Below are 27,296 nucleotides of genomic sequence, written 5' to 3'. Positions count from 1 at the left end.
GTGTTGCTTCTTCAACTTTTTCGCTGATGATGAGGATGATGCTGGGGCAAAAGGAGTAGGAGGAGGAGGATGATGCCAAGTTTTGGTAGGCACCATGCCGTCTGATACGGTTTTTTTATTCGAATCATTTATTCCCCAGTTGAGCATTTTAATTTTTAAAGTCTGAAATATATCACAACCCGTTCGTGTTCAACGTTTTCAATTCATTGACTTATCTACCGTAATCCTTTCATTCTATCATAAATCTCTTGAATTGGTTCTGGGAAGAACCTATCTATTACAATTTCCCTTTCACTTTTCCGTTCGATTATTTAACTTCCTCTCTAAATCTTCTGCTAACAAAAACGTTGTACAGAAAGACGGAAAAGGCCGACACGCGATTTGCCATTGGTTAGAAAACGAACTGGCTACGGCAAAAAGTGACCAAAGAAGACAAAAAAGAGAAGAAGTTGAAGTAGAGGCAGAAGCAAGAGAAAAGGGCATAAACACAGACAGTTAAAGACGAAACAGCTACAGAAAAGGGATACAGAAGCCTCGACAGAAGATTGAAGGAAGAAGCTGCAGAGGGTGACACAGACACAGAGGACGGAAATCGCGAGGCGCAGCGCAAGCGGGCGGACGAATCACGAAAAAAACGACGAAAGAAGATCACACCGCATATGAAAAGCGATTCGCGTCGAACGGCACATGCCACCGTTATTCATAGTTATCACCTTTCTCTTTTCCACAGCTTTTCGGATATCACAGGTCAGTTCTTGTTTTTCAAAAAAAAACTTTAGCTTTCTTGAAAAGTGAAATTGAAATCTTTTATTTAAAATTATATTTTATTTAACAGTAGAAAATTATTCTACAGTGAAAATATGTTTGCTAATTTTTGAGATTTTTGAAAACTGAAAAATTCAGAAATATCTAGCCTAGCATTTTTTTTTTAAATCGTGACTTTTTTTTTTTTGAAAATTGAACTCCTCCAATTTGAAATTCTAGTTTCTTTTATGATCTTGAAAAAATTGTATTGAAAATTTGGAAAATCACTGAATCCTATAACTATATCTTACAGTAATTTTCAGAGTGTACATCATCATTTAAACGAAGAAGAGCTCAAACAAGTCTTTGGTGTTTCCAACAAGCATGAAGTAAGTTTTTCCTTCACCTTAATGATTACTTACAATGTTTTCCAGGTTCCCGAGTACAGTCTCATTGAAACCACCAGACATCCTCTTAAAAATGGAGGCTTAAAAATGAAATTTGTTGCTTGGAACGACACCTATCACCTGAATCTTCGCAAAAATTCACGAATCGTCAGTCCACACATTGTAAGTCTTTCATTTTCTATGAATTTTCTCTTTTTGCAAATGACCTTCCAAAAGCTTATCATTGGAAAACGAAAGGAGAAAAGCTGAACAGAAGACAACTTTCGCTTTTTATTGCGTGAGACTCTCTTACGCAATATATATCCTTCATATCACTTTTCCTTTTGCTTTTCGTTTCCACTTTTGAAAAGAATTCGTCAGATTTGGAAGTCTGGGTGACTCAACTTCTGGCTAGATGAAAATGAAAGCAGAAGCTTTTGTGTGTCTTACAGTTTACAACTACCACTTTAAAAGTAATATAAGGAAAGTACCTGCTTTCAGATCTCTGTGATACGACATGGTGATGATGCCGTCACCACTTACGACGGTCTACGGGATTATAACCAATGTCATTATCAGGTAGAAAGTTACAACGAGAAATACCTGGAAGGGGTTAATCCGAAATTAAATATAGAAAAGGATCATTATGAGATTTCTGGCTTTTCAATGCACTTCTAAAACATTGTAGGGAGAAGTCAAGTCACATGGTAACATGAAAGCCGCAATATCCGATTGTGGCGCTTTAATGGGTTCGCTTGTAATGGAGGATCATTTTCTGGTGCTTCAAACGCTGCCCAAACGAGTTCACCATCTTCAGGTAGGTGCTAAGCGGCTTATGACCTGAACAGACTTAGTTTCTTTATTTAATCCCAGTGCAAAGAAGAAAAAGGAATATTACAATCTTGCCACAGTGAAATATTATAAAAGGTTAAAAAATGGAACAAATTGAAAATTCCAGAAATTCGGGAAAATTGATAAATATGAAAAATATTAAAAGTGTTGAAAATTCCAGAAAGAACGCCACCTGGTTTACAAAAGATCTGCGGGACTTCTGACAGATACCGAAAATAAAATCCGTGAAGAAATCACCAGACTTCAAGAAGAACAAGAATCTTTCTGTGACACTAGTGAGCAACTAGATGATCCTGCAATGAGTAAGTGTTCATCTTAACAAACTAATATCAAATTTACTTATCATACTTTGTTATGTCGCCACGCGTCTCTATTATCTCGCTTCCGCTTAACCGTTTCATTTTCTTTGCTATTCAGCTATTCCAGCCCATCTGCATTTCAACTACACGATTCCAACATCTGCTCAACTCGACTCTCCCTTCATTTTCCCAAATATGGACCCAATTACTTTAGAAATTGGATTGTTTCTGGATTCTAAACTTTTTGAGCATTTCGAGAGGTATGACAGAAATTTTAAAAGCATAAAAATATTAAGAAAATTTCAGAGAGTATATACAAGACGCAGAACAACATCTGCTCGAGTTTTCATTGGCTCTAATCAACAACGTTCATGTTTTGTACCAACAAGACACATTAACGCCAAATCTTGATATTGTGATAGTTCGGTACGAGATGTGGAAAACTCAGCCGGTAAATTTTTGAGATTTTTCACTTTGATGAAAATACGAATTTTGCTAAAAATGCTGAAAAACGAGTACTTCCATTAATTCAAAATGCTTTCAGAGCTCTTTGAGCACTGGTGTACACAAAAACGGTCAAGCTCAAAGTCTCCTTGATGCATTTTGTCGCTATCAAGCCCACATGAATCCCGGTACTGACCTGACTGATATGAATCATTGGGATCATGGAGTTCTTCTTACCGGATACGACATCTACCATACTACAACATCAGTAGCAGGAGTTGCTCCAGTCGCTAGAATGTGTGATCCATTATTTGCATGCTCGTTGGTCGAAGGTCTCCATCTAGGAAGATCTTTTGTTTTGGCTCATGAGATGGGTCATAAGTAAGTTCTTTATTTCTTGAAATGAATTTTATTCTAAATTTCAGTATGGGTATGGTCCATGACGGAGTACAAAACCAATGTAATAAAGGTTGTTGTCTGATGTCTGCTGTAAATGGAGCAGGAAAAACTACTTGGTCCGATTGTTCCGTGAGAGAATTCAATGCTTTCTTGCTTCAACTTGAGTATGTATTCCCTCGAAAATGAGGAAAACCTTCCATCTAAAATTGTTTTCAGTGAATCCGGTCGAGGAAACTGTCTTCGAGATGCTTCTCCTGGTTTGATATCTACCAATCATTTGAGTGATACACGTCTACCGGGCCAAAGATTCACAGCCGATCAGCAATGTTCATATTTTTGGGGGCGCGATTATAGGGTGGAAATTCCAAATGGAAAGGCTATGGATGTAAGTTTTCAAATGTATAATAATTTCTAGAGTAAATACAATATTTCTAGGACATTTGTCGTATCCTATGGTGCGGAAATAGTGGCTCCACAATTTCAACAGCTCATCCGGCTCTCGAAGGAAGTTGGTGTGGACATAATAAGGTAATTAATTCATTAATATTCACTATTGGCTAAAAAACTGATTTTTAGTGGTGCCACAAAGGACATTGCACATCTTGGAACTTTGATCTACCTCCAGTCCCTATCGATGGTCAATGGAGTGAGTGGGGTGGTGCGGAGAAAGGATGTCCCATTCAACAGTGTGCCGTGTCTGGAAGTATCACTATTCAAGCACAACACAGAGACTGCGTTAATCCAGCGTGAGCTTCACTTAAAACTCGAATAGGAAACATATTGTATGTTTTAGGCCAAACAACGGTGGGCGGACTTGTGAAGGTGCCAATATCAGAGGAATCGTTTGTGGTGCAACCAGTAGTAATTGCTTGGGATTCACTCGAGAAGAATTCGGAAACAAAATATGCTCATCCATCAAGTTTGATCCTCATAAGCCAGATCAACAGCTTACAGGAGAAGGTTTTGAACGTGAGTTATTGAAATGCTCTGATCTAGAAGCAGAACTGTTCATAACTGTTTTAAACTTCGAAATGAAGTTCCGTAAAGCTGAAATATCTACAACACCGGTAAATAAGATACGACAACGTATTTTTCAGTTGAGTTTTGGTCGTTTCGACTGCTTTAAGGAGTCTAGAGCAAGTTTCCAATTACCTTGAAAATTTTGTAGTGTGTAAAACAAACCTAGATTGAAATCTTTGCATTCACAGAATTTTTTTAAAACTCCTAGTTTTTTTTAGCATTTGCAGTTTCTGAAAGAGATCTGTTTTTTTTTTCAAGTTTTTATAAGGGAACCTCAATACCTCACAAACCCAGATTTTGATGAAAAGTTCAGGATATGTTGAAAATTGGCAAACAAGACATTTATGAAAATTTTAGAATCCGCCCGCCAGTTTCATCCAAGATATATCTGTTTCAGTACCAAAAATCGCAGTTTCAGTGCAAAACAGCAATTTTCAAAGACGATTTTCTCCACTCCTAAAAGGTTCCAGAATTTGAATCTTTTTGTGTTATACTTAACATCTAATGAAATTTGATATTTCAAACATTTCCTCAAAGACAAAATGATTTTCTATTTTTGAATTTTTTGCACGATTTTCCAGATTTCTTCGAAAATTGAAAAAATATTTTCTGAGAAAATGTTTGAAATACCATGTTTCATAAAATTTCAAGTCAAATACAAAAATATTCTAGTTCTGGAACCTCTTAGGAGTACAGAAAATCGTCTTGAAAAATCACTGTTTTGCACTGAAACGGCGATTTTTGGTACTGAAACTAAAACAACTCGGCTGAAACTGGCGGGCGGATCCTAAAGTTTTTGAGATGTCTAGATAGGCGATTTTCAACATATCCTGTAATTTTCATCAAAATCTGGGTTTTTGAGGTGTTGAGGTTCCCTTGTTACTAGATAAACGAGTTAAACAGGGGTGCTAAAATTAACTGAAAAATACGCAGCTGTTTATCTTATTGATTGTTACTGTATCACAAATCAAGCTCATCAATGTTTGACGAATTGGAAAATTTCAGATTCCACCCAACCTTGTCGTGTTTGGTGTCATCTCATCGGCTCTGAACTCATCAGAAACAAAGGCCAATTCCCTGACGGTACCCCATGCGGATTTGACGCTTACTGTGTTGGTGGCCAATGTCTAGCACTATCATGTGACAATAAAGCTCTTGTGGAGCAACAAGAAGATTGTCCAAGACTCGAAGGAAGAAGCATTCATCAGTGGGAAGATTGGTCTTCTTGGTCAGAATGCAGTGTTTCTTGTGGTCCCGGTGGTCGACAAGTCCGTGAGAGGAAGTGCTCATCAGGAAGAAAATGTCAAGGAGTTTCGGAAGAAAGTCGAGCTTGTGAAGGTGTTCTTCGGGACTGTGAAGAGTTTGGAGAATGGAAAGATTGGGGTCCGTGCAGTGAAAAGTGTGCACTTGGAATTCAGAAACGATTCCGTCCATGTCTCACAGACCAATGCGCCAGTGAGCATTTGCAAGAGAAGCGGCCTTGTGATAATGTACGTGTTTTTTTTTCAAAACTTTTGATTGCTTATGCTGGTAAAAGTCAGACTGAGCTTATGATTTTTACAGGAAGGATGTTGGACCAACTGGGACGAGTGGTCATCATGCTCCCAGACGTGTGGTGGTGGACGTAGATACCGATTACGGTATGAACTGAAAAATACTATTTCAAACTAGAAAGCTGTTTCAGAAAATGCCTCGACTTTAAATGTGAAGGAGATGATTTGGAGAAAGAGTCTTGTAACACTCAAAAATGCATCTCACAGACTTGGGGAGACTGGTTGCCATGCTCGGTGTCATGTGGTATTGGTTTTCAAATCAGAGAGCGATTATGTGACGGAGAATTGTGTGCAACAGCGAACAAGCAAGCAAGGACATGTAATCAGCAGGTGATTAAAGATTTCCAGTTAAAAACACAAGGCAAAAAATGTTCTTTATCATAAAAAAAGACTTGTTTTATTTTTCAAAAAAAACTTTACATTTATGATAAAGTTTCGTTCAAAGGTTCGTAACAAAAATCGGAATTTTGAAAATTCCGAAAATTGCGAACGGAACAATTCCAAAGATTTTTCTTTCCGGATTTAGAGATTTTTAGACTACGGTATGTCGTAGGCGCACGCTGAAAATTCACTTGCGGGACTCGACTTTTAACGTTTGTTGCGTTTTCGAATTTTTTGTCAATTGTTAATCAGTTTTTGGTCTTTTTGTGATTGGAAAATGTAATTTCTTCTAGAAAAGTTAAGCATTTAAAACTTCTGAAAACTTCGAAATGTTCAATATCGGAATATATCGAAATTCAGAAAATTTCAAAATCGGAATTTATCAAAACTTGAAAATTTTGAAGATCGGATTTTTCTTCATTCCGATTTTTTCTCATTTCGAATATTCTTAATTACAATTACAGTAAAATAAGTGACCAGATTTTTATTTAGATATGAGATAAATTATCGTCCGATCCACTTTTTAATCATCTTTTTTTTACAGCAATGCCCATCCACTTTCTCACTTGCTGTTTGGAGTGAATGGGGTGAATGGACTACATGCTCTGCAACTTGCGGAGAAGGTCTCCAATCTCGTGAAAGATCATGTCGTCGTGGATCCTGTCAAGAATCTGACGCTGCTCAAACGCGCCGGTGTGTCAATGGACCATGTGACCATACTTTCCTCCCATGGTCTGAATGGACACCTTGTGAGACTTGTTCTTCATTTGACAGTAGGAAAAGAATTGCGAAATGTGATGGTACAACTGATAACTGTCAAGGTTGGTTATCAAAATGAGCAATATATCAGTTACTTATTCCAGATAAAATTGATGAAGAAACTTGTGATAATGCTTGCCTTCGAGAACAGCACTCGTTTGGTCCGATTTCTCCAAAACGTCCTAAACTGATTACTAGCAATGAGTTGAGAAAGGTAGTCAAACCCAAAACTCTGAAACTGTTTTTTCCTTCATAATCTCTTTGTTTTAGGCATTTGGTCGTCCACTTCTTCCTATCGAATCCATAACTTCCTCAAAGTGGAGCGAGTGGGGACCGTGTAGTGTTACTTGCGGATCTGGAAGGCGTGTTCGAACACGAGATTGTCAAGAAGAAAATTGTCCAGAGCAGAATATCCAACATGAGGAGTGCAGTTTGAATAGCTGTTTAGGTTTGGGTATCCAAAACATGTCCCATTAAAGCTCCGTAATTTCAGATTTATTTATCTGGAGTGACTGGTCATCGTGCTCAAAATCTTGCGGCCATGATGCAACTCAAACCCGACAAAAGCTCTGTCTGTTCAATAATGCTGAGGTCTGTCCACCCTTTTAAATCTCCTTCCCAAAGACTGATTAATTCTAGTGCTCGAGCTACGCCGAGAGCAGAAGGTGTAAAAATCTGCCGACTTGCACTTCAATCTCAAGTGGCAACACAATCTCAGAAAACAGTTTTGATGCGCCGCAATGGTCCGAGTGGTCCTCATGGAGCGCATGCTCGTGCTTCTCATTGACCTCCACTCGACGAAGATTCTGTCAAGTAGCCGATCCAACAGTTCAAGGTTTTTGTGCTGGATCCATTTTGGAACAGATTCCTTGCGCTCCTGGAGTGAGTTTGTTTGAGACTGGAAAGTATTGAACAACTAAACTTTGGGATACATTTTTGATATACAAAAATTTCATCTCTCCCTTTTGAATGAGAAAGAACGACTGGCTCGGGGTCATTCCTTCCAAGTAGATACCTTTCGAAAATGGTAATAACGACTCAAGGTTTTCCCCCCTCATGGATAATCATGATGCGGGCGTCTGAAAGACGAGGTTGTGAAATCTAAAAAAGGCCGTCTGCCACACCGTTTTACGATCATCAAAGTGAATAAAACACCGCTCTAATTGTTATCTAATTGCCTTCTGGGTGACAGCTGCATACCGTCTGTCTATACAATTTTTTCCAGAACTGTTCACCGTCGGCAGGTGGCTGGTCTTCATGGTCGGAATGGTCGTCGTGCTCAAAAGACTGCGGCGACACTGGTCATCAAATTCGAAATCGAATGTGTAGTGAACCGATACCATCGAATCGTGGGGCCTATTGTTCCGGATACTCATTTGACCAGCGGCCATGCGTAATGGATAATGTATGTGGGGAGGAAAAAGTGAATGGCGGATGGACTGACTGGACATCGTGGAGTGAATGTACCGATTATTGCAGAAATGGGCATAGAAGCAGAACGAGGTATGGGAAAATTGGCAAATGAAATCATTCGAAGAGAAAGATCATGAAATCAAAATTAGGTCAATGAAAAGACTCAAACTGTGAAAACTGTTCTGCTAGAAAAATGAAAAATAATCAAATAGGTTTTTAGGAAGATTTGTAAACCTCAAATGCCAAACAAATTAGCAGAAAAGGATTTTATTAATCAAATTATTTGTTTCCCACTATTTTTTCATAAAATCCAGTTTCAAAACAAATTGAAATGTCGACCAGTTCTAGGCGGAACTTAATTTTGGAATATTGAATTTCGCTTACTTCGAAATTTCAAAAAATTCGAGATTTATTGAAATGTCGACTGTAGCTAGTTCGAAAAATTGTTTCAAAACAAGTTGTAACAAAACAACTGTAACAATAACAACTTATTGGGAACAAATGGGACAACATGCAATTTTGAACCGATTTTCCAAATTTCTGAACTCCAAAAACGTTTTTGTCAGAAAATTTGGAATTAGCGTAATTTAGAAATTTTGTTTTTTAGATTCCTCATTTATCTTATATATATACGCTTGTTCTGAGTTTTTCAATTTTTTTTTCAAAAACATGTTAGCCAGTAATTTTTCATTTCCATCAAATCAGTGAGAGAAATTTACATTTTTAGAAATAAAATCCTGTGTTTCTTTTCAGATTTTGTGCCAACCCGAAACCTTCACAAGGCGGTGCTCAATGTTCTGGCTCAGATTTTGAGCTCAACCCATGTTTCGATCCGGCCCGATGTCACTGTAAGTGTTTTTCTGAAACCACATCGCTTCAGACCCACTTCTTCGTTTTATTTCGCCCCACCACTTCCCCTTGCTTTTTGCACCACTCATTCCAGAAATCATTTTCCATTTTTTATCCCCTTTTTGCATGCATTTTTAGTAAGAGACGGCGGTTGGTCCATTTGGTCAGACTGGTCACCTTGTTCGGCTTCTTGTGGATTTGGTGTCCAGACACGAGATCGGACGTGCAGCTCACCGGAGCCAAGAGGCGGACAATTGTGCACAGGATTAGCACACCAAACTTCGTTATGTGATCTTCCAGCATGTGACCACGGTATACTTTTATTCAGTTCAGCATGATTTGTTTTATTTTCCGCATTTCATTGGGAGAGAAATCGTGAGGATAGGAAAGACACGGATAATTCTTACAGAGAGTGATGGTGAATGGTCAGCATGGAACGAATGGTCGGGTTGTATGGGTAATTGCGGTTTTGGTACACGAACGAGGTGAGTTGAAGAGTCTAATGAACCTTAATTTGAACGTGTTGTTCATGATTGGATCCATTAGCTAATTTAAATTTCCTACGGGGCTAATTCAATCCGCCAAATGCTCGATGTTGTTGTAAACAGAGCGCTTTCCATCAAGCTAATTAATTCCATGATTTCTCTTCAAATTCAAATCCCAAGGCAGTCATACTTCTCCGTTCTATATATAAGAATTTTACTTTTATGTCCCCCTTGTCCGTCTTTTTGAAAAATTGGCCCACTCAGTCTTTCCTCTCCCACCACTGTGTATTCTTAGAAGGAAACGAAAGACGGAGGAGGCGTCAAAACGCAAATTATGTGCGTTTATACCCTTCATCAGAAATTCAATACATTTGTCGCCTAGTGGGAGCCGTCTTGTCCCGCTTACTAGAAAGAGAAAACAATAATGGTAATTGAACACACACACACACACACACACAAACACATTGGCTGGCCTAATACACTTTGGAGAAGTAATGCGAATGTTTTGATAATTGGAATTGGCTTTGCATAGGAGAGAGAAAGAGCATCTAGCAAATTGTCATGGCCACCGTTTTCCGACCCAACCAACAATTAGGTAGAGGACAATCCGAAAATCTAAACACAATGAGCCATAGAGGACCTTGAATAGAAAAACTAAAACGTAATTGCAGAGTGCGAGCATGTGTCAGTCCACCAGCCAGTCACGGAGGACAACCATGCTTCGGACGGTCATCCGAAATCACCGAGTGTCGTCAATCAGAATCAACCTGCTCGTCGTTTATTACTTCGTCACTCTTAGCAGATGGCTATTTTATCGAAACAGACCAACAGCAGTGACCTTCAAATTCAAAAATAGTAGTTTTCATTTGAAATCATATCCAGGCGGGCCAAAACGGTTTAGAATGTCATAACTTATTTATTTATTTGTTCATCTATCTTACTAGCTCATAATTCTTGTCTACTATCTGTACAGTTCTCTCTTAGGATGACAATACAAAAACCCCATAATTCTGGGTTTTTGTATTCCATTGTTTTTTATATTCGATGCGCATATGCATCTGCCACCGACTTAGCAATTCGGCACCCAACATCTGCCCCAACGCGTTTTCCACACCCCATCGCGTTTTTGTACCCCATATATCCCAAGTCTTGTTTTGACAGCTTTGAATTGGTGATGATGATGAGGTTGACGGGCCAACTCAACTCCTGGGGCTCCTCTAGATGGCAAAATGAATAGAATACGAGAGCATTGGGTCCCACTTTTTTGCAAACACTTTTCAAACTTTTTTTTTCACACACACGCACATTCAAAGGGTGAATAAAGTGAAGGGAATTGGCTTCAACTCTGAACCACTCGAAATTCAATTTTCCCGCGCACTGCTCTCGAATTCTGAGGAATAAGGAAAGCAACTTGAAAAGGACATTTCCCATGAGTCCTATATCCGATATCGCTCTCTAGACATAGAATAAGAAAATTGAAACCCTATTCTGACATTAGGTCTCGTGGAAAAAATTAATTACACAAACGATAGATGCATTTTTTGACACTAATCCCACTTTTATCCACAAAGATCTTTTCCAATTTCCGTTTTACTTTGCACAGGAAATTGGATAAAGGGCAGAAAATATAAAATCTCATATTAAATCACAAATAAAGATTAGCTAGTGCGATTCCTTTATTCAGTTTTACCCCAACGATCCAGGTTGAGAAGAAATGGAAAACGGGAGCGTATATGTGCGTGGTGTTGGTTTCTCCCCATTTATCTTTTCGGTCCGAAAATGCACAAACAGGAGTGTTTGTGTATGTCCATAGTCATAATTCCTATTCCCAATGGGCCCCCAACCGGATAACAATCTTCAGAAATTGGCCCCAGTTGAGAATATTACGTTACGCCAAGCACCACACTGCTTCCTAATTTCAAATTCGGCACCATTTATCTTGTCAAGCAAAGGGAAAACTGAATTGGGACCCAGTGTGTGGGGCGTGTGAAAAACGACATTTTAATTAGCGGGTTTAGATTAGGGGGGCTGACAGAGAAAAGTCGGAGGCAGATGTCTATTTAATTTATTGTTTTCTACTTTCTACTGACGTTTTAATGTCCTATTCTTCTCTCTTTCTTCTCATTCATTACACAGTTTTCCTCACTGTCTCTCAAATGCCCTGTGTCACTAGCTTTTCATCCACTTCTCTCAAGTCTTCCCCCTGATTGTGAAATCATCATTACTGTCTTTTTTTCTAATAATTTATTACTTCTATTTATTACTTCCGTACGTCAGCAAATTCTATTGTGTTCATATCTAGTTTTCAAATGTCTTTCCTGAAATCCCACTTCTTTCTGACCCTGTTCATTCAGATCTCAATCATATCAAAGTTAAATATTGTAAAAAATTTTGATGAATAAACGAACTATTGAAAAGTCAAATACACGATTGAAATACCGAAAATCAGGTGGTATCATTTCGGAAGAAGCAGACATTCAAATTAAGCGTTGACGGGAAAATATGACGCCAGATTGGCAAAAAACAGCCAATTACAGCGCATCTGGGTTCATAGAGGGTAAGATGTTCCTTTGAAAATACAAGCTACGCTTTCATAAATTTAAATAAATGTAATCTACAGTGTTCGCTATAAATTTATGAAAAAAAGTAATCTTCAGTTGAGTTTCACCGTTTTCAGGAGTCTGGGGCTCGGCTGTCAAGTGTCCGATCATTTTGAAAATTTTCGAGGTTTTCGACATACCTAGATTGGAAACTTTGCATTCACAGAATTTTTTGAGAATTCTCATATTTTCAGTTTTGTGCCGATTTCTGAAATATACCCCTTTTCTGTTTTTGTACTGAAAACAGTAAAAAAGCAGGTGTCCTTCAGAAATCGGCAAGCAACTGAAAAACTAGTAGTTCATCAAAAGTCCTGTGAATGCAAATTCTCAATCTAAAACTGTTTTATGACTTCCAATATTTTCAAAGTAATCGGACTATTTACAGCCGAGCTTCAGACTCCTAGGAATAGTTAAAATGAACTGAAAAAAAAGTTTTTCGTATCGAAATTCAGAGTTAAAAAGAACAATCGGCACAAACTTCGAATTGTAGCGCATATAAGTTCAAAGAAGTTGAAATTGTTAAAAAAGTACAAGATGTGCCTTAAAAATTCAAATCCACGGATACACAACGTAGTAGCAAGTTACAGCGTATATTATTTCCAATTGCAAGAATGACTAGATGTAGCGGTGTTATCAGCCACAACCTCAAACCTTTTGACCATTTCCTTGTCAACAACTCACTGATACGAAGTGTCTTGACTGACAACCCTACTCATTTAATATTCAACGAATTTGCCATTCCTTGTCAACTGCTGCAGTTCAAGAGTACACAATTTCTAATATTCCACGTACTACTCCAAAATGAGAGTACTTCTCTATTGTTTCGCGGTTATTCTACTTGAATGCTTCATTGTGGGCTCTGCGAAAATTCTAGTCTATTGTCCATCCATTAGCAAAAGCCACGTAATTCTGTGTGCTAAGTATGCCGACGTTTTACACAATGCTGCACATGACACGGTTTGAATTCTTTTCTTTTTTGTTTTCCCCCTATGCTTCTCCTTGTCCTTATTCCTCAATATCCTTATTTCCATTTCCTTCTTGCTCCGCCCCCGCCCAAATCCCAATTCGACAGATGGTTGTGAAAAGCCACGCCTCCTAGTTTTGAAAAGTGGGCGGGGCCACCTCGACGACGACTAGGATGCCCTATTCGGCTCATTCGTGTCGTCCACACACCCTCCTGGTCGGTCGCCTTCCTCCTTCTCTTTCCCCGTCCTCCCCCAGAAATGTCTTCTTCATCCCCTCAATCCGCCTCCTCGTCAACCAGTCAGCCTGACGATTGTAGGTGCTATTTATCCCTTCCTACTCATCTGCGCTGAACAACTTTGACGGTGCGAAACATGCCAACGTATGGAGACTTCACAACGTCACCCATGCGTACGACGCCAAGTTGGATTCGTTGGCCAACGTGATGGAAGACTCGCATATTGGATTCCTGGATCGTCTCACTTATGATGTCGACTTCTGGATGGAAATGTGTGAAGGTAAGTGTGGGTGGGACTAGTCTTTCAAGTTTTTAAGGCTTCTGCATTCCCGTACCTCTATATACTCATATTATTTTCCAGATCTTGCAAGACAACACCATCGAATGCAACATCTTATCGACTATGGATTTGATCTTGCCCTCTTCAACGACATCGACCCTTGCAACTCGGCTATTATAAGGTGGGTTAGATCCCATATCCTTCCGCTTGATGGAAATGATATGTAATCTAGCTTACAGGTCTCTCAACATCTCCAAGACGGTGCTACTCTCCAGCGAGGCCATCATGGACAAGATTGCATGGGACCTAGGCAAGATGACGACTATGGCAGAAAATTGATACTACTACGGATCGGATTTCAGGACTACCCATGCTGCCGTCCTATGTGCCCAGTATAGAGGAGAACCCAAACCACGATCGTATGAACTTCTTGGAGCGGATGTCCAATGCATATAAATATTTTCAATCCCTTGTTGTCCATTATCTCCAAGAAAGACGTGTTCTTCATGTCAGTTACATTCCCCTCTGTTTCCTTACCTTTGTTAAATAAAAGAATTGAAGAAAGCAAAGAAAACGGTTCATATGGGATTAGTGTTAGGGTTTTAGAGGGGATCAGCAGCCATCAAGAGAAGTGCGTCGATTTGTCTTCCGTGCCTATCTGTCTCCCTCTGTCGATCAGTTTTCTTCTGTCGGTCCATCCGTCATTCGTCCATTGCTCGTCCCAGTAATCTGTCTGAGAAGAGTGCATACGGAGAATTTGGCAAGGGTTGCTTTAATGGATTTATGAGGCGTCTGTGGTGTCTTCTCTTCCGTATACATAGAGTTCAAAACAGGATCCCGCAGATTCTAGGGAGTTGTTAGGCGCAAAATTAAGCGCACTTCTGCATTCATAGAAAACCTAATATAAACTTCTAATGAGAGCCTGGTTTTTTTCAAGATAGTTTATTTTTTGCAAGAAAATAGATATGTGTAGCCATGCAGAAGTTTTATAATGGTTAGCCAAAACTTTTGGTTCATCGAAAATCATGAAAAAACTTCTCCTGTGTCTTCCTTACGTGGGTTTTACTTTCAAAAAACCAGAATTGTAGATATTCCGGAAATATATTGCTGATGATTTCCCACCAATCATGGAAATGCTCAAAAATGTATCGCTCGTGTTTGTCAATACAGATGAGACTTTCGACATTGCACGATCTTATTCACAGAAGTTTGTTTACGTCGGAATGCTTGGCGCCGAGAATTCTGCAAATGAAACACTTCCAAAAGTTTGAAGACAACTCTAATTCGGGTTTCGATGTTTTTTTTGTTTTCAGAAGCTTGATGAGTATTTTAGCAAAGGGAAAGCAGGATCCATATTTGTCTCGTTTGGTACTGTTACACCATTTCGTGCATTAACACAACAGGTTCAACAATCAGTTTACAATGCAGTTCAAAAACTTCCACATTATCACTTTGTCATCAAAACTGCTCTCGGTTTGTTTTTCAGGTGCTGTAAAAAAACATGAAAATAGATTTCAGACGACATTAGTACAGCTGAATTATTTGCTGATGTTCCGAATGTTGATCTGGTGGATTGGGTCCCACAATCTGCAATACTAAGTGAGATTTATTTATTAATCAAGTCTAAACTTTTTTCCCAGATCACCCGAATCTTAAAGTGTTCGTATCTCATGGAGGAATGAATAGTGTTCTTGAAACTATGTACCATGGAATACCAATGGTTATCATGCCAGTGTTTACGGATCAATTTAGAAATGGGAAGAATGTAGAACGTCGGGGAGCTGGAAAAATGGTTCTTCGTCATCTGGTAGTTAATGAAACATTTTTCGATGTTATAAATGAGGTTTTGACAGACGAGAGGTATTAATAATGTATTTTTTGAAAAAAAAATATTTTCGTTTTCAGTTACACAACATGTGCCAAACGAGTATCGAAGTTGATGAAAAGTCGTCCATTTACTTCAGAGGAACGAGTGACAAAGTGGGTTGATTACGTACTAGATCATGAAACTTCTGAGCATTTCAACCTGGAAATCAATAATCTGACTCTCATTCAGCAATATTATATTGATATTCTATTTGTTTACACTATTCTTCCATTGTTCTCACTGTTTGTTTATAAGCGATTTTTCTAGAATAGCTCCACAAATAAAATTTGTCTTAACGGTAAACGGCTGCACCATAATGAAACAAGGGGTTTTTACCATACTTGTGGGAAAGATGGCCGGCCCGCGGGCCGGACCGGGCCGGGCCATGGCCGGGCTGAGATTTTTCTGAAAGCGGGCCGGCCACTGTTTTTGAAAATTTTTAAATTTCAGAGCAAATCATCATTTTTCAAGATGGCTTTTCTCCTTAATAAATAAAAATCCACACTAGAGGACGATTCAGTCGGAAAAAACTGTTTTGATGCCGTTTTTAGAAAAAATTTCATCCTTGTCTTAATGAAGTTTGATTTTTTTTTTTGCTAAAAATTCAATTAACTTGACTTTTTCGGATGGTTTCATGCATTTGGATTAATATTTGTGCTATTAGGTTGAGCGAAAATTCTTTGTAATTTTTTGAATATTTTTCGGTACAAAATTTATTCAAAGAAAATGGATCTCAATGTGGTATATTTACCAATAGTGTACATGACTACTTGCCAAGCGATGAAAGTTGAGCGGTCCCATTAGCGTAGAACTCGGTAGACTGGGAAGCGAAAACGTCATCCAACCACTGTTTTACGTCCTTTCTATCATGGAACTTTTGCCTAACAAGGAGATTTTTCAAGGAACGGATTATTTGCTATTCAGTTAGGGTCAGGTCTGGTGAATACGTGGATGACAGAAGATCTTGACTCCGAGCATCTGGAGTTTCTGACGGGTCTTCAAAGTAGTGGGTCGTCTTGCGTTGTCGTGAATCATCAACAAGCTGGAATTTTTCGGGCAATTTAATCGATAAGCCTGGAATGCTATTTTCATTTGAGTGCTGTTGAGGTCCTCATTTATAGTGATGGCAAAAAGTCTTCTGAAGATAACGCCTTCACTGTCCCACCAAATGGAAAATATAACTTTTTCACGTGAAGTTCTCCTTTGATGCCCGTTTTATCGGTTTTTTCGGCCGGAACCCTTTGTCTTTTTCGAGTCGTCCGCAGTGATAATATTCTCAACCCAATTGATGCTACGTTTCATAGTAAGCCGAGAATGTGCCAAGTCGCAACGCAATGGTTTTAGTGAATCCGCCAAAAGGGGAGGGGCAAGTTGACCAAACTTTGGTACCCTTCCAGATTCGTGAAGATGATCAATTATGGTTCTGTGAGGATGGTTGAGACTTGATGCAAGCTCGCGTGACGTTGCTCTTGGTTCTTCTTCTACCGCTCTAGAAGTATCCTCGTTGAGATCAACACGTGGTAGGCCAGACCTTCGAGATCGTAGTTCTCTTCGGAGAATCTTTTGAACCAAAACTTTATTGTAGTGTAGGACATATAGTTCTGGCCTAACACTGTACACATTTTACGACAAGCTACGCTGCATTTGTGACCTTGGAGAAACCCGAACAAAAAAGCATCCCTGAGAGCATGGTGGTCTCTGGACGAATTCTCGGTCTTTATGATCGCCGTCGGTAACTTCAAGAAATCTTTTAAGCATGCACAACTGGTACTACAATATAGAAAAAAACAGAACGATAAAAAGTTAAATCAAAGCTGAGATATGACGGTCCAAAAAATTACAAAGACTTTTCGCTCAACCTAATATTAAAAATATATTGGCACATTTGAAAAGTAACATTTTCGAAAAGTTGCCCTAGGCGGCCCGGCCATCCACATGTATGGTTTTTACATTTAAAAAAAGTGAAATTTCCAAAAATTTTCGGAATTTTGCAAAACTTTACTTTGACAGAGATTTGATTTTTATTTTTCATTGATCCCGAACATTTTTTGAAGAGACTTTAAAAAAATTACTGGAAACTCGGGCCGAGAAAACTATGAAAAAACCCCCGGAACGTTTTAAGTATTCTAGTGTATGCTAACTGTCGTAATAGAAAAATTTAAAAGTACATCATCTGCCAAAAATTGAAACATTTCAATCAATAATAAAATTCGACCTTTGTTATCTCATATTGCACCACAAACATAAACACAATCTGCAACCCATAAACGTCAAATATTGCATTTTATCTTATCAACTAAACACTGGTCTGCACTGGTTGCTCGTTCAATTCTACTTGTTTCATTATCTGCATTCACACGACAACTGATCAAATATACAACAAATTAGCTAATTTAGTTATTCGTGATCTGTCACTTTTTTCGAAGAACAACGTATCTACTCTCTTCTGTTGCCTATCTTCAAATGAAAGAATTTATATTTTATTTTGTTGTTTTTTTATTCGGATGTTATTCTGTAGATGGTGCAAAAATCCTGACATATTGTCCTTCGATCAGCAAGAGCCACGTTTTGGTCTGTGCTAAATATGCCGATGCTTTACATAATGCTGGACACGACTCGGTGAGATTTCTGCTTTTTTTCAGCATTGTGGTCATGAATACCAACTTACATTATTTATGATAATATTTAGTTTATATTTTTCAAATTTCAGGTGCTGTTCATACCTACTTACGCAGAAGCTCTAAACACCTTTGACGGTGCAAAACATGCTAAAGTATGGAGGATGCTTAATGTTACCGCTGCATACGACACCAAGTTCGATTCGTATGCCAGTATCATGGAAGACACTCATATTGGATTTCTTGATCGCATGTTAAACGATGTTTACTTCTGGATGGACATGTGTGAAGGTACTGAAATAATTTTTTAGTTAATTGCAGCTATCTCACTTCACTCTAGAAACACATGAATATTCCAGACATCCTCAAACAATTTCATCGTTTACAATACCTAGCCGATTACAAATTCGATATTGGAATCTTCAACGACGTGGACCCTTGTAATCCGGCAATAGTAAAGTCAGTTTAAGTTTACATAATCAAAAGTGTTATTTATGCTTACAGAGCTCTCAACATATCAAAGACAATTTTATTGTCCACGGAGCCTCTTATGGATAAGATCGCTTGGGATCTAGGTACCAGACAACCATAGTAGAAAAATCAAACAAAATAGTTTGTTTTCAGGACTACCAATTCTACCATCTTACGTTCCCAGTATGGAAGAAAATCCAAACCACGATCGAATGGGATTTTTTGAGCGAATGTCCAATGCGTATAAATATTTCCAATCAATTGTTATTCATTATCTGCAAGACTGGAAAATGGCCAATGTAAGTGCTAATTGCGACTGTATTCCCACAATGTTTCGGAGGTGTTAAAAGTTATTTGACATTATGTTACCCTGTTTTGATGAAAACGTCTGCTTGCAAAGCGTTTATTTTTAACGAGTTAACGCTCAATACAGTAAAAATGACATTTACGGACCGTTGATTTTCAAAACGCTAGAAGTAACTAACTTTCTCAAATGCTTTATCTATGGCATTCAGAATACTTTTTTTTCAGCTTTTCCGAAATTACATTTCTCCGGATTTCCCATCAATTATGGAAATCATCCGGAACGTATCAGTGGTTTTTGTCAATACGGATGAAATGTTTGACATAACAAGATCGTATTCTCAGAAATTCGTTTTTGTCGGAATGCTTGAAGCCGAAAAATCAAAGAATGAAACACTTCCCGAGGTTTGCATTTCACTAGGTTGCTGGCCAAAATTCTAAAATACTCATTTTAATTGAATGCAAGTGGAAAAATGTGGACTAAGTTAAGATTTACCAAATTTTGAAAGTTTTTCGGATGTTTCTATGAAAATTTTGAACTTTGCGTTTGTTTTCATAAAAATTCACGACTTTGAAAAATATCAGTTTAGGTCGGTTTTGCATGAACAACACTATTTTTGTTTCCATTTTAAGTGTGTAATTTAAAGTTATTCAGCTAATATTATATCAATTTGAGGCTTATTAACAAAAAAATTAACAAAAAATGAAAAAAAATGACATAAAATGAAAATTTCAAAAAGAGATGAAATATGTTTAAAGTTTGAAATTTCCATGGAAACAACCGCAAAACAGGAAAAAATCGGCAAATTTTAACTTAAGCATAATTTTTCCACTTGGCCCCCCCCCTATTCACTTGCGCCACCCCTCCCCCTTTTCTCATGGGCCCCCTTGTCATAAAGATCCAAAATATCAGTGATTAAAAAAAAACCTAAAATAATAAACTGTTCATTTTGAATTAGAATTTTGGCCAGAATTGGATGTGTGTGGCTATGGCACATATGACAAAATAACTATTACAGAAGCTGAACGAATATTTTAGCAAAGGCAAATTAGGATCTGTTTTTGTTTCCTTTGGAACTGTGACTCCGTTCCGTGTCCTACCCGAGCGAATTCAACTATCAGTTTTTAATGCGATTCAAAAACTGCCTGATTATCATTTTGTGGTCAAAACTGTCATTGGTAGGTTTAGTCTACGATGGCAAAAATAAATTCTTTTCAATATCCAGATGATACCACTACCGCTGAACTGTTCGCTGGCGTACCAAATGTTGATCTAGTGAACTGGGTACCACAAACTGCTATATTAAGTAAGTATAGAAAATTTAATCGATTGTGAAAACTTTTTTCCAGATCACCCTAACCTGAAAATGTTTGTTTCTCATGGAGGAATGAATAGCGTGCTGGAAACAATGCATCATGGAATACCAATGGTTATCATGCCAGTGTTTACGGATCAGTTTAGAAATGGGAAGAATGTCGAACGTCGTGGAGCTGGAAAGATGGTTCTACGGCAAACAGTTGCTAATGAAACTTTCTATGAAACCATGAACGAAGTTCTCACAGATGAGAGGTAATTTTGATGTTTTGAAGTTTACGATAATGAATCCTATCTGATTTCAGATACACAAAAGGTGCTAAACGGACGTCACAACTAATGAAAAATCGGCCGTTCACTCCAGAAGAAAGAGTCTCTAAATGGGTTGATTTTATAATGACCCATGATACATCAGAGCAGTTTCATTTGGAGAGCAATAGTTTCACATTCATCGAGCATAATCAGCTAGATATTTTCTTTGTTTTTATCCTCCTTCCTTTAATCACTTTTTTTGTTTACAGACGGTTTCTCAAAAGAAAGGTAAATTGAATGAGTTAGGCTGTTGTGTGTGAAATAAATTTTTTATTTCATAAAATTGAACGATAAATAAGTTTGATATACCTGTGATATACCAACGATAGACTTAATAGCCTAAATATGCTTAAAGCCTAAATATGTGTGAACGACGTTTAGAAAAAAAAACAATTTTTTCATTCAGGACAAAATGTCAGAATCAAAATATTCCGCCAGAAATTCACATCATATAATCAATGACTTCTTGATAGAGTTGAATAGGCTGCGCATTTGGTTGATACATTTGAAACAAAAGGAAAAATTGTCCAATGTCATGATGAGTTTGTGAAATCGCATGAAAAATGGTCAACAGTTCGGAGAATCTTAGTGGTCCGTTTTTCTTGTTAACTTGGCAACAGTATTGGAACAGCAAGGATCCGTACACTTTTTGGTAGGAACTTATGAGAGTCCTACCTTTTACAGATAGATTGACGGCTGCTGAAAATAACTAGGTAAAAAATCAGTAATGAGTTCGAATGTTTCACCTGGATTGCATAGAATAATAGCACTCAGAAGTAGGTATTCTTCTGGATTGATATTCAACTCGATGATACGACCCATGAGCTTACATCGGATTCGGTTCAAAAATTCTGGATTATAGCATGTAATTCTTTTGATGCATTCTGGAAATACATCGCTGCCGTCTGGAAACGACAAATATCCCTGCCTGATACCAAAAGATCTCATAGCAGATGCAAAAATGACATGATTGAAGTGAGCCGTTTTCATGAATACTTGAAGATCTTGCAAAGATAAAAACTTGACAAACTGGAAGGTTTTAATGAACTCCATTGATGCCAATTGGTGCACGCATCCCCAATCATGGGAAATGAAACGGACTTCCGGAGTCTTTTTGATAAGCTTGATGTGCTCGTAATCGAATATTGAGCTCAACCGGAAGTCAGGAGGGAGCATCATGTTAGCACAAGTGTAGCTCCGTTTTTTATCCAATACTGATAATTGATTTATCAATTTGGTCAAATTTGTATACTTTTGAGTATTGATCATTCCAACATCAACGCATTTATGGAATCGGCAGTATTTACATTCGGAGTGGGTTGCTCGGTTTTCCGGAGTATAGCAGGCATCTTGATGTGGACATTGCTGTATTGGAACTTTTGCAAGGACGGTTCGCCGGAAGAATGAGCTACACGCACTGCAGCTGATCGTCTGAAATATATTTTATCAATTTTTTCGCTGAAAAAAGTTTTAGAAAATACCCCATAATTGTATAGGCTTGTTGACTGACCACAAATCACACAAAATTGGCTTTCCATAGAAGCAAGTTCAAAAATCATCTGACAAGTAATGAACTCCGAAGTATCTCAAATCTACTTTATATATACATGGCTGATGTGTCTTTAAGTCACGCAGATTACAATTATGGACATGTTGAGGAAAAAAAATTGTGATATGTGACCGAGAGAGAAGTGTGAATAACCACTGATCGAATTTGCAGATTTTAGCTGAATAATAAAATATTATACGTAAACTACATACACTCAATGAAGCTTGAAAAAAAGAAGCCGTGCTAAGAGGAGAATTAGGAGAAGTTTGTTCCCGATTATGGCGAAGGAAGACGGCTCCCTAGAAAAGTTTACTAGGATCAAAAGATCAAATGACTCAGATATCACAACTGATGAAGCTAGTTTTCTCAGAAATCTGAAGAAAAAAATCTGCAAAAACAAAAAAAAAATCAGCAAAGGAAACTACATTTTTGTTCGATCACGAAATGAATTATAAATGAAGAAAGATTAGAAAAAATGAAGAAAGAAAAAAAATAATGTCGTGACGAATGTCTAGAAGATTTTCTTAATCACGGATCAGACCGGAAGCTAAATTTTGTAGTTGTGTTCACGAAGTGGAACTTATAAGGCACGTGATAGGATCATGAAGATGAAAAACTCTATCGCTTTTCTGGAAAAGGGAGTATGGTGAAATTACTAAAGTAAGTCTTTAAAAACAATTCATACCTGTTCAATAAATTTGAAAAGTATTGTGAACAAATAACCCACATAAACACAGAAGGCTTAAACTTGAAGCAAAATTATTTTTGTGTCTACAATGGGTTTATTTAAAAATGTTCATGATATTATACGCCCTTACACAGAAAAAGTACGAACTGACAGAAAATTGTCCCGGATAATTTCTCCCGGATAAAGTCCACATGATTCCTAAACCATTGAATAATTTTTCAAGACACACTTGAATCGGATTAAATAATTATAAAATCAGATGAAATTTTACTCTATACCTACCACACAATCTCTGTAATGGTAGACCAAATTTCAATTTCCAGTTCCTTATTCTTCTACGGCAGACTGTATGTTATTGACGATGTTGTAAATTAACCACTTTTTGATATCTTTTACAGAAAATGAGATATGTGACTCAAAGTTGTCAGTTTGGGTAGCACTTTATTATTGTTTACCGTATTTTTTCGGCACGATACATAAAACTTATTTTTTAAATTTTCTCGAAAGCATTTTTTATTTTTAAATCAAACTCGTTTCAGATGTATTTTGCGCATTTCTGATCTTATTTACAGTATATGTGTTCTGAACTTCAAACACATGAAAGATCACCAAAGAACCCGTTGATTCTGAAACTTTGAGCCAGACATTTAATCTGATAAAATATGTCTGAAAAACGCAAAAAGAAAGAAAATTGGATTTTGCGAAGAAAAAAGAACTTTTGCACCTGAACACATATCCACATTTTTTCCATAGATACTCATTTGTGCTACACACTTTGTCAGAAGATGTCCGATGAGAAAGAACTTGAGTTTGAAGTTGGCGAAGAAGAGAGAGACTGGATGGATCAACTGCTAGAATGGAGTAAGTTGAAAAACAAGTGAATCTGCAATTTGATGGAACAGACTTTTGTCCAATTCTTTAACAGACCCCTCACACAATCAATTTATTGAATAAATGATTCCAATTGAAAAAAAAAACATAACAATCATGAAGCAATGACGTCTTTTGATCTAATTCAACCGCGTGTTGAGCTAGTTGGAGTCTGTTTCAATTAAAATTACCCATCTTTTAATGCTTTCAGCAATTACATCAACAGATCAAGAATTGAATCATTAGGGCTTAATTTCAAGCTCCCACTTTCATTTCTCGTTCTTTTTGCAGTACCAGGAACTCATTGTCTGACGTCAGTGAGATCATATATTGGTACCAGAAACATTTTGACACAGTATCTATAGGATTTCTGAAAGCAATATTTTTGTGTGATAAAACATGATCAATGAGTTTTCACGATATTCTATGAAACAGATAAAACAAAGTAAATTTTTCTTTCGATTCTCTAGACCCTCTTCCCATTGTTTCTGCTGTGTGCGGGTATTCACACATGTTAGGTGTTTTGAACGGAAATTAGGTAAATGGACCTGAGGGTTTCATGAGCATCGGGCCCCGTGTTCAACGACTTCATTCGTTATCATTCAGCTCACTTTTGAGTAATGTCGAGCGAAGAAACTGTCTTCACGATTTCTGCACAAGAAGAGGTTTTGGAGAGCCTTTTTGAACCAAGAATTCCAAAGCCACAAGTAGAGTTGAAAACGGACACTTGGGTCAGTCGCATCAGTAAGTTATGAAGTTTGTAAGGGAAATAGGTCATTAACTGTGCATCGGTATCACGGCGTAGCTCATAAATCTTGTAAAAGTGATCTAGGATTTCTGTTCTGAACAAATGTCAAGTTCACTAAAATAAGAAATTCAAACCGAACAAACCAAATTTGAGCAATTACAAGAAGTTTCGATGTGGCAAGTCGAATTACATTTTCAGAATATTTATTTTCGGATTATTCGTGAATTAAAAAGTGCTTTCATTTGCTCAAATCTAATCACAGTCCTACCTAACTTTTTCTCAGAGAGAAAATGTATAAAAACGGCGATCTGGCTGACTTAAATAGTTTCTGATCTTCAAAAAGTGAATTTTTGGGGATAATTGAATGAAATGAGAATTATCACAAGGCGCGCTTTTTCTGGACTCCGCAAGACTTATTTTTCATTGTTGTCTTCCTTTGAATTATAGTATGCATAATTATCCATACGTTTTCTCTGCCCAGCGGACGAGACTCTGAGTCCTTTTTCATATACGGTAACCAATCGGTAAAAAATCTGACTGAAAACATATAATCACAAGTTTGAGTCATTCTTTTCATAATTTACAGACACAATATCATCAAAAATGTGATTGGTTTTTTGCCGATCCCTCAGTTGGTAGTAAAAGAAGCCCCCAAACAATGACGCAACATTTTGCACTTTCATTTTGGATTTTCAAACCAAAGAAATTGTCATTGCTTTCTCTTTTTTGCATACATCTCCTCAGCATGAAGTCAAACACCATTCAAATGAAAATTTTGCTTCAGAATCCAGAATCCAGTGTTGAAAAAAAGTTAATTTCCATTGTCTTTCTGCAAATGAAATCAACCGAAAGTCACACGATTTTGTACAAAATGAAATCAAGTGAGCTGGTGGAAAAAATCGCGTTAATTTTCCAATTCGAAACGGAGAGCGAAATGAATTTTCCTAAAGCGAAAGAGCAGAGGAGCTGTTTCTCATCTCGATTGCTCATCTTTCTCCCGTTTTCCTTCCTTTTGCAGCAAAGAAATTGTTATTTTCACGTAGTGAAAACAGACGACTAAAAGCAGATGGCGTGTATGTTTGAGGAAAACTAGAAAAACAGAAAGGTCCCAACTTAATGAGCAGTAAAAATTACGTTGTTTTTGTGGATCTGTCTGCGGTGAAGACTATGATTATGACGAGTTTCATCCTTTCGGTGCTCATGTTTCTCCGGTTTACTTGGGTTACTCATTCACTTCTAATTGCTTCCAGTAGAATAACTTGCATTTGTCTGCATTAAAAACTGGACCACCATGTTGTACATAACTTGCACTTGTCTTGTTTTTACCCATGAAACTTGAGAGCCGTGTAGCTTTGTGTGCGGCCCTTCTTCCACAAAGTGTCAAAAATGAGTCAGTGGACCCTTTTGCATATGGAATCAGTTTCTATCTCCTCCACTTTCTCCCCCAACCACACCTCTCGTGAATCCTGCAAAAAAAGAAGGCATAAGACTACTGTGTTTGGTTAAACAAAGTTTTGGCATGTGAGAGTGTAAGCGAGGGTGCCACATGTGACTACAGATTTTTCCGTGTTGAGGAATGAATGATGATTGTAATTAAGACGCGATGTATACGAATTGTAATTTTCATTTGTTGGCAAAAAAACAAAGAGCACGACATGAGTCACGTAAATAGATCCAAGTTCAAAACCCCATGCCGGAAAATTATGAAACCCCAAACTGAGCCTATTGAGATAATTATGTAAAGCAGAACATTATTAGTCATCAGACAAGGTAACTTCAACAACTTGTAAGCCCATATTTTGAAATAAGTTTCAGTATAAGTAGAGAATAGCCTATCTAGAGACCTCTTAAAATATAAGAATCCGCTAGCCTTTAAAATTTTAGACGTTTTCTCAAAAAAAATTTTTTCAGTTTTCGAATGAATCTCGAAAATTGTAGAAAAATTCGAAAACAAAAAACTTTTTTTTCGAGAATATGTCTGAAATTAAAAATTTCTTAAATGTCAAGCATAACACACAGAAAAGGCGATTTTTGGTACTGAAACTGACATAACTCGGCTGAAACTGGCGAGCGGATTCTAAAATTTTGAGATGTGTTTAGATAGGTTGTTCTCAACCTATCTTGAAAATTTCAAAAATCTGGGTTCAGAAGCCTTGTGAGTCCACTGCTGAACATAATAACCAATGTTTCACTTGAGCCAAACATGATCCTTTCCTGCTCACTAATTCGAGGAATGCCAGACAGTATTTTGTGTTATAATCGTTGTGATCGCTTAGAAGTTTATCCCATAAAAAAATAGTTCATACCATCCCCCGTATCCAATTTCAACAGTGGATCACCGATCAAAACTTTTTTGTTGATCTTTTATTGGCTATCCATGTCCATTCAAATGTGTCAATATTGCTCATTTATCATATAGAGTTCTATACGGAAAATAAGCGTGGTGTTTTTGAATGTTTCCTAATTGTGATTTTTGTGTCTCGAAGAAAACAGAAAAATTAGTGCTTCTTCTATTCAATGATTCAGTCTAAGAGCTTTCCTGTCTTTTCGTATTAGAAAAGATTAGTCCAAGTCAAAAAAATGCACTAAACTGTCTGTTCAAAATTCTTTGGAGATATAAAAATCCCATAAAATATTCGTCCCCTCATTTACATTTTCCTTTCTTCTCTTCTCAGTTTGGTGTTGTTGACAAAACCAACAAAACTCATCAGTTTTGTTTTCAAGTGGCCCACACATGTTGGTTTAATTTCATTACATGGCGGGTACTTCAAAGGTCAAAGAAGTACGCGAGGTTTTTTCAGTTGTAGTACTTCAAATACTGAGATTTGATATTTATATTTGGTTACCGTAAAACCTCTAATAGAACGACACCCGGATCGTCCGGGATCCT

The 27,296-nt window shown here is 37.5% G+C and overlaps 4 protein-coding genes across 4 annotated transcripts; 3 read left to right on the top strand and 1 right to left on the bottom strand.

Moving 5' to 3' along the window:
• Window positions 1-687: 687 nt before the first annotated feature.
• Window positions 688-10,421, top strand: Cbr-adt-1 (the record flags this gene model as incomplete). The annotated part of the gene is given in 26 exon segments (XM_045240099.1): window positions 688-747; window positions 1,068-1,313; window positions 1,632-1,709; window positions 1,819-1,947; window positions 2,143-2,284; window positions 2,400-2,541; window positions 2,588-2,732; window positions 2,826-3,106; window positions 3,151-3,288; window positions 3,341-3,509; window positions 3,560-3,652; window positions 3,701-3,870; window positions 3,918-4,093; window positions 5,117-5,690; window positions 5,708-5,784; window positions 5,816-6,027; window positions 6,623-6,899; window positions 6,942-7,051; window positions 7,108-7,285; window positions 7,331-7,428; window positions 7,477-7,719; window positions 8,030-8,340; window positions 8,858-8,883; window positions 9,004-9,411; window positions 9,509-9,584; window positions 10,256-10,421. 26 exon segments carry the CDS (start codon window positions 688-690, stop codon window positions 10,419-10,421), a joined length of 4,725 nt encoding a protein of 1,574 aa, XP_045091470.1.
• A 2,564-nt stretch (window positions 10,422-12,985) lies between these two features.
• Cbr-ugt-50 lies at window positions 12,986-20,788 on the top strand (the record flags this gene model as incomplete). Its single annotated transcript, XM_045240098.1, has 20 exons — window positions 12,986-13,141; window positions 13,467-13,665; window positions 13,747-13,846; window positions 13,905-13,975; window positions 14,028-14,173; window positions 14,754-14,930; window positions 14,979-15,138; window positions 15,184-15,264; window positions 15,306-15,525; window positions 15,571-15,774; window positions 18,055-18,151; window positions 18,243-18,441; window positions 18,510-18,609; window positions 18,655-18,725; window positions 18,775-18,920; window positions 19,153-19,329; window positions 19,944-20,103; window positions 20,151-20,231; window positions 20,275-20,494; window positions 20,545-20,788. The coding sequence occupies 20 exons, from the start codon at window positions 12,986-12,988 to the stop codon at window positions 20,786-20,788; spliced, it is 3,009 nt and encodes a 1,002-aa protein (XP_045091469.1).
• A 205-nt stretch (window positions 20,789-20,993) lies between these two features.
• On the bottom strand, window positions 20,994-22,110 carry Cbr-nhr-27 (the record flags this gene model as incomplete). Its single annotated transcript, XM_002645179.2, has 3 exons — window positions 20,994-21,250; window positions 21,298-21,982; window positions 22,033-22,110. The coding sequence occupies 3 exons, from the start codon at window positions 22,108-22,110 to the stop codon at window positions 20,994-20,996; spliced, it is 1,020 nt and encodes a 339-aa protein (XP_002645225.2).
• A 3,412-nt stretch (window positions 22,111-25,522) lies between these two features.
• Window positions 25,523-26,126, top strand: CBG27871 (the record flags this gene model as incomplete). Its single annotated transcript, XM_045240097.1, has 3 exons — window positions 25,523-25,543; window positions 25,571-25,673; window positions 26,086-26,126. The coding sequence occupies 3 exons, from the start codon at window positions 25,523-25,525 to the stop codon at window positions 26,124-26,126; spliced, it is 165 nt and encodes a 54-aa protein (XP_045097869.1).
• Window positions 26,127-27,296: the final 1,170 nt, after the last annotated feature.

The sequence above is a fragment of the Caenorhabditis briggsae genome (assembly GCF_000004555.2).
Source record: "Caenorhabditis briggsae complete genome, chrX, whole genome shotgun sequence".
Lineage (NCBI taxonomy): Eukaryota > Metazoa > Nematoda > Chromadorea > Rhabditida > Rhabditidae > Caenorhabditis > Caenorhabditis briggsae.
This window is presented reverse-complemented; position numbering and strand designations above follow the sequence as displayed.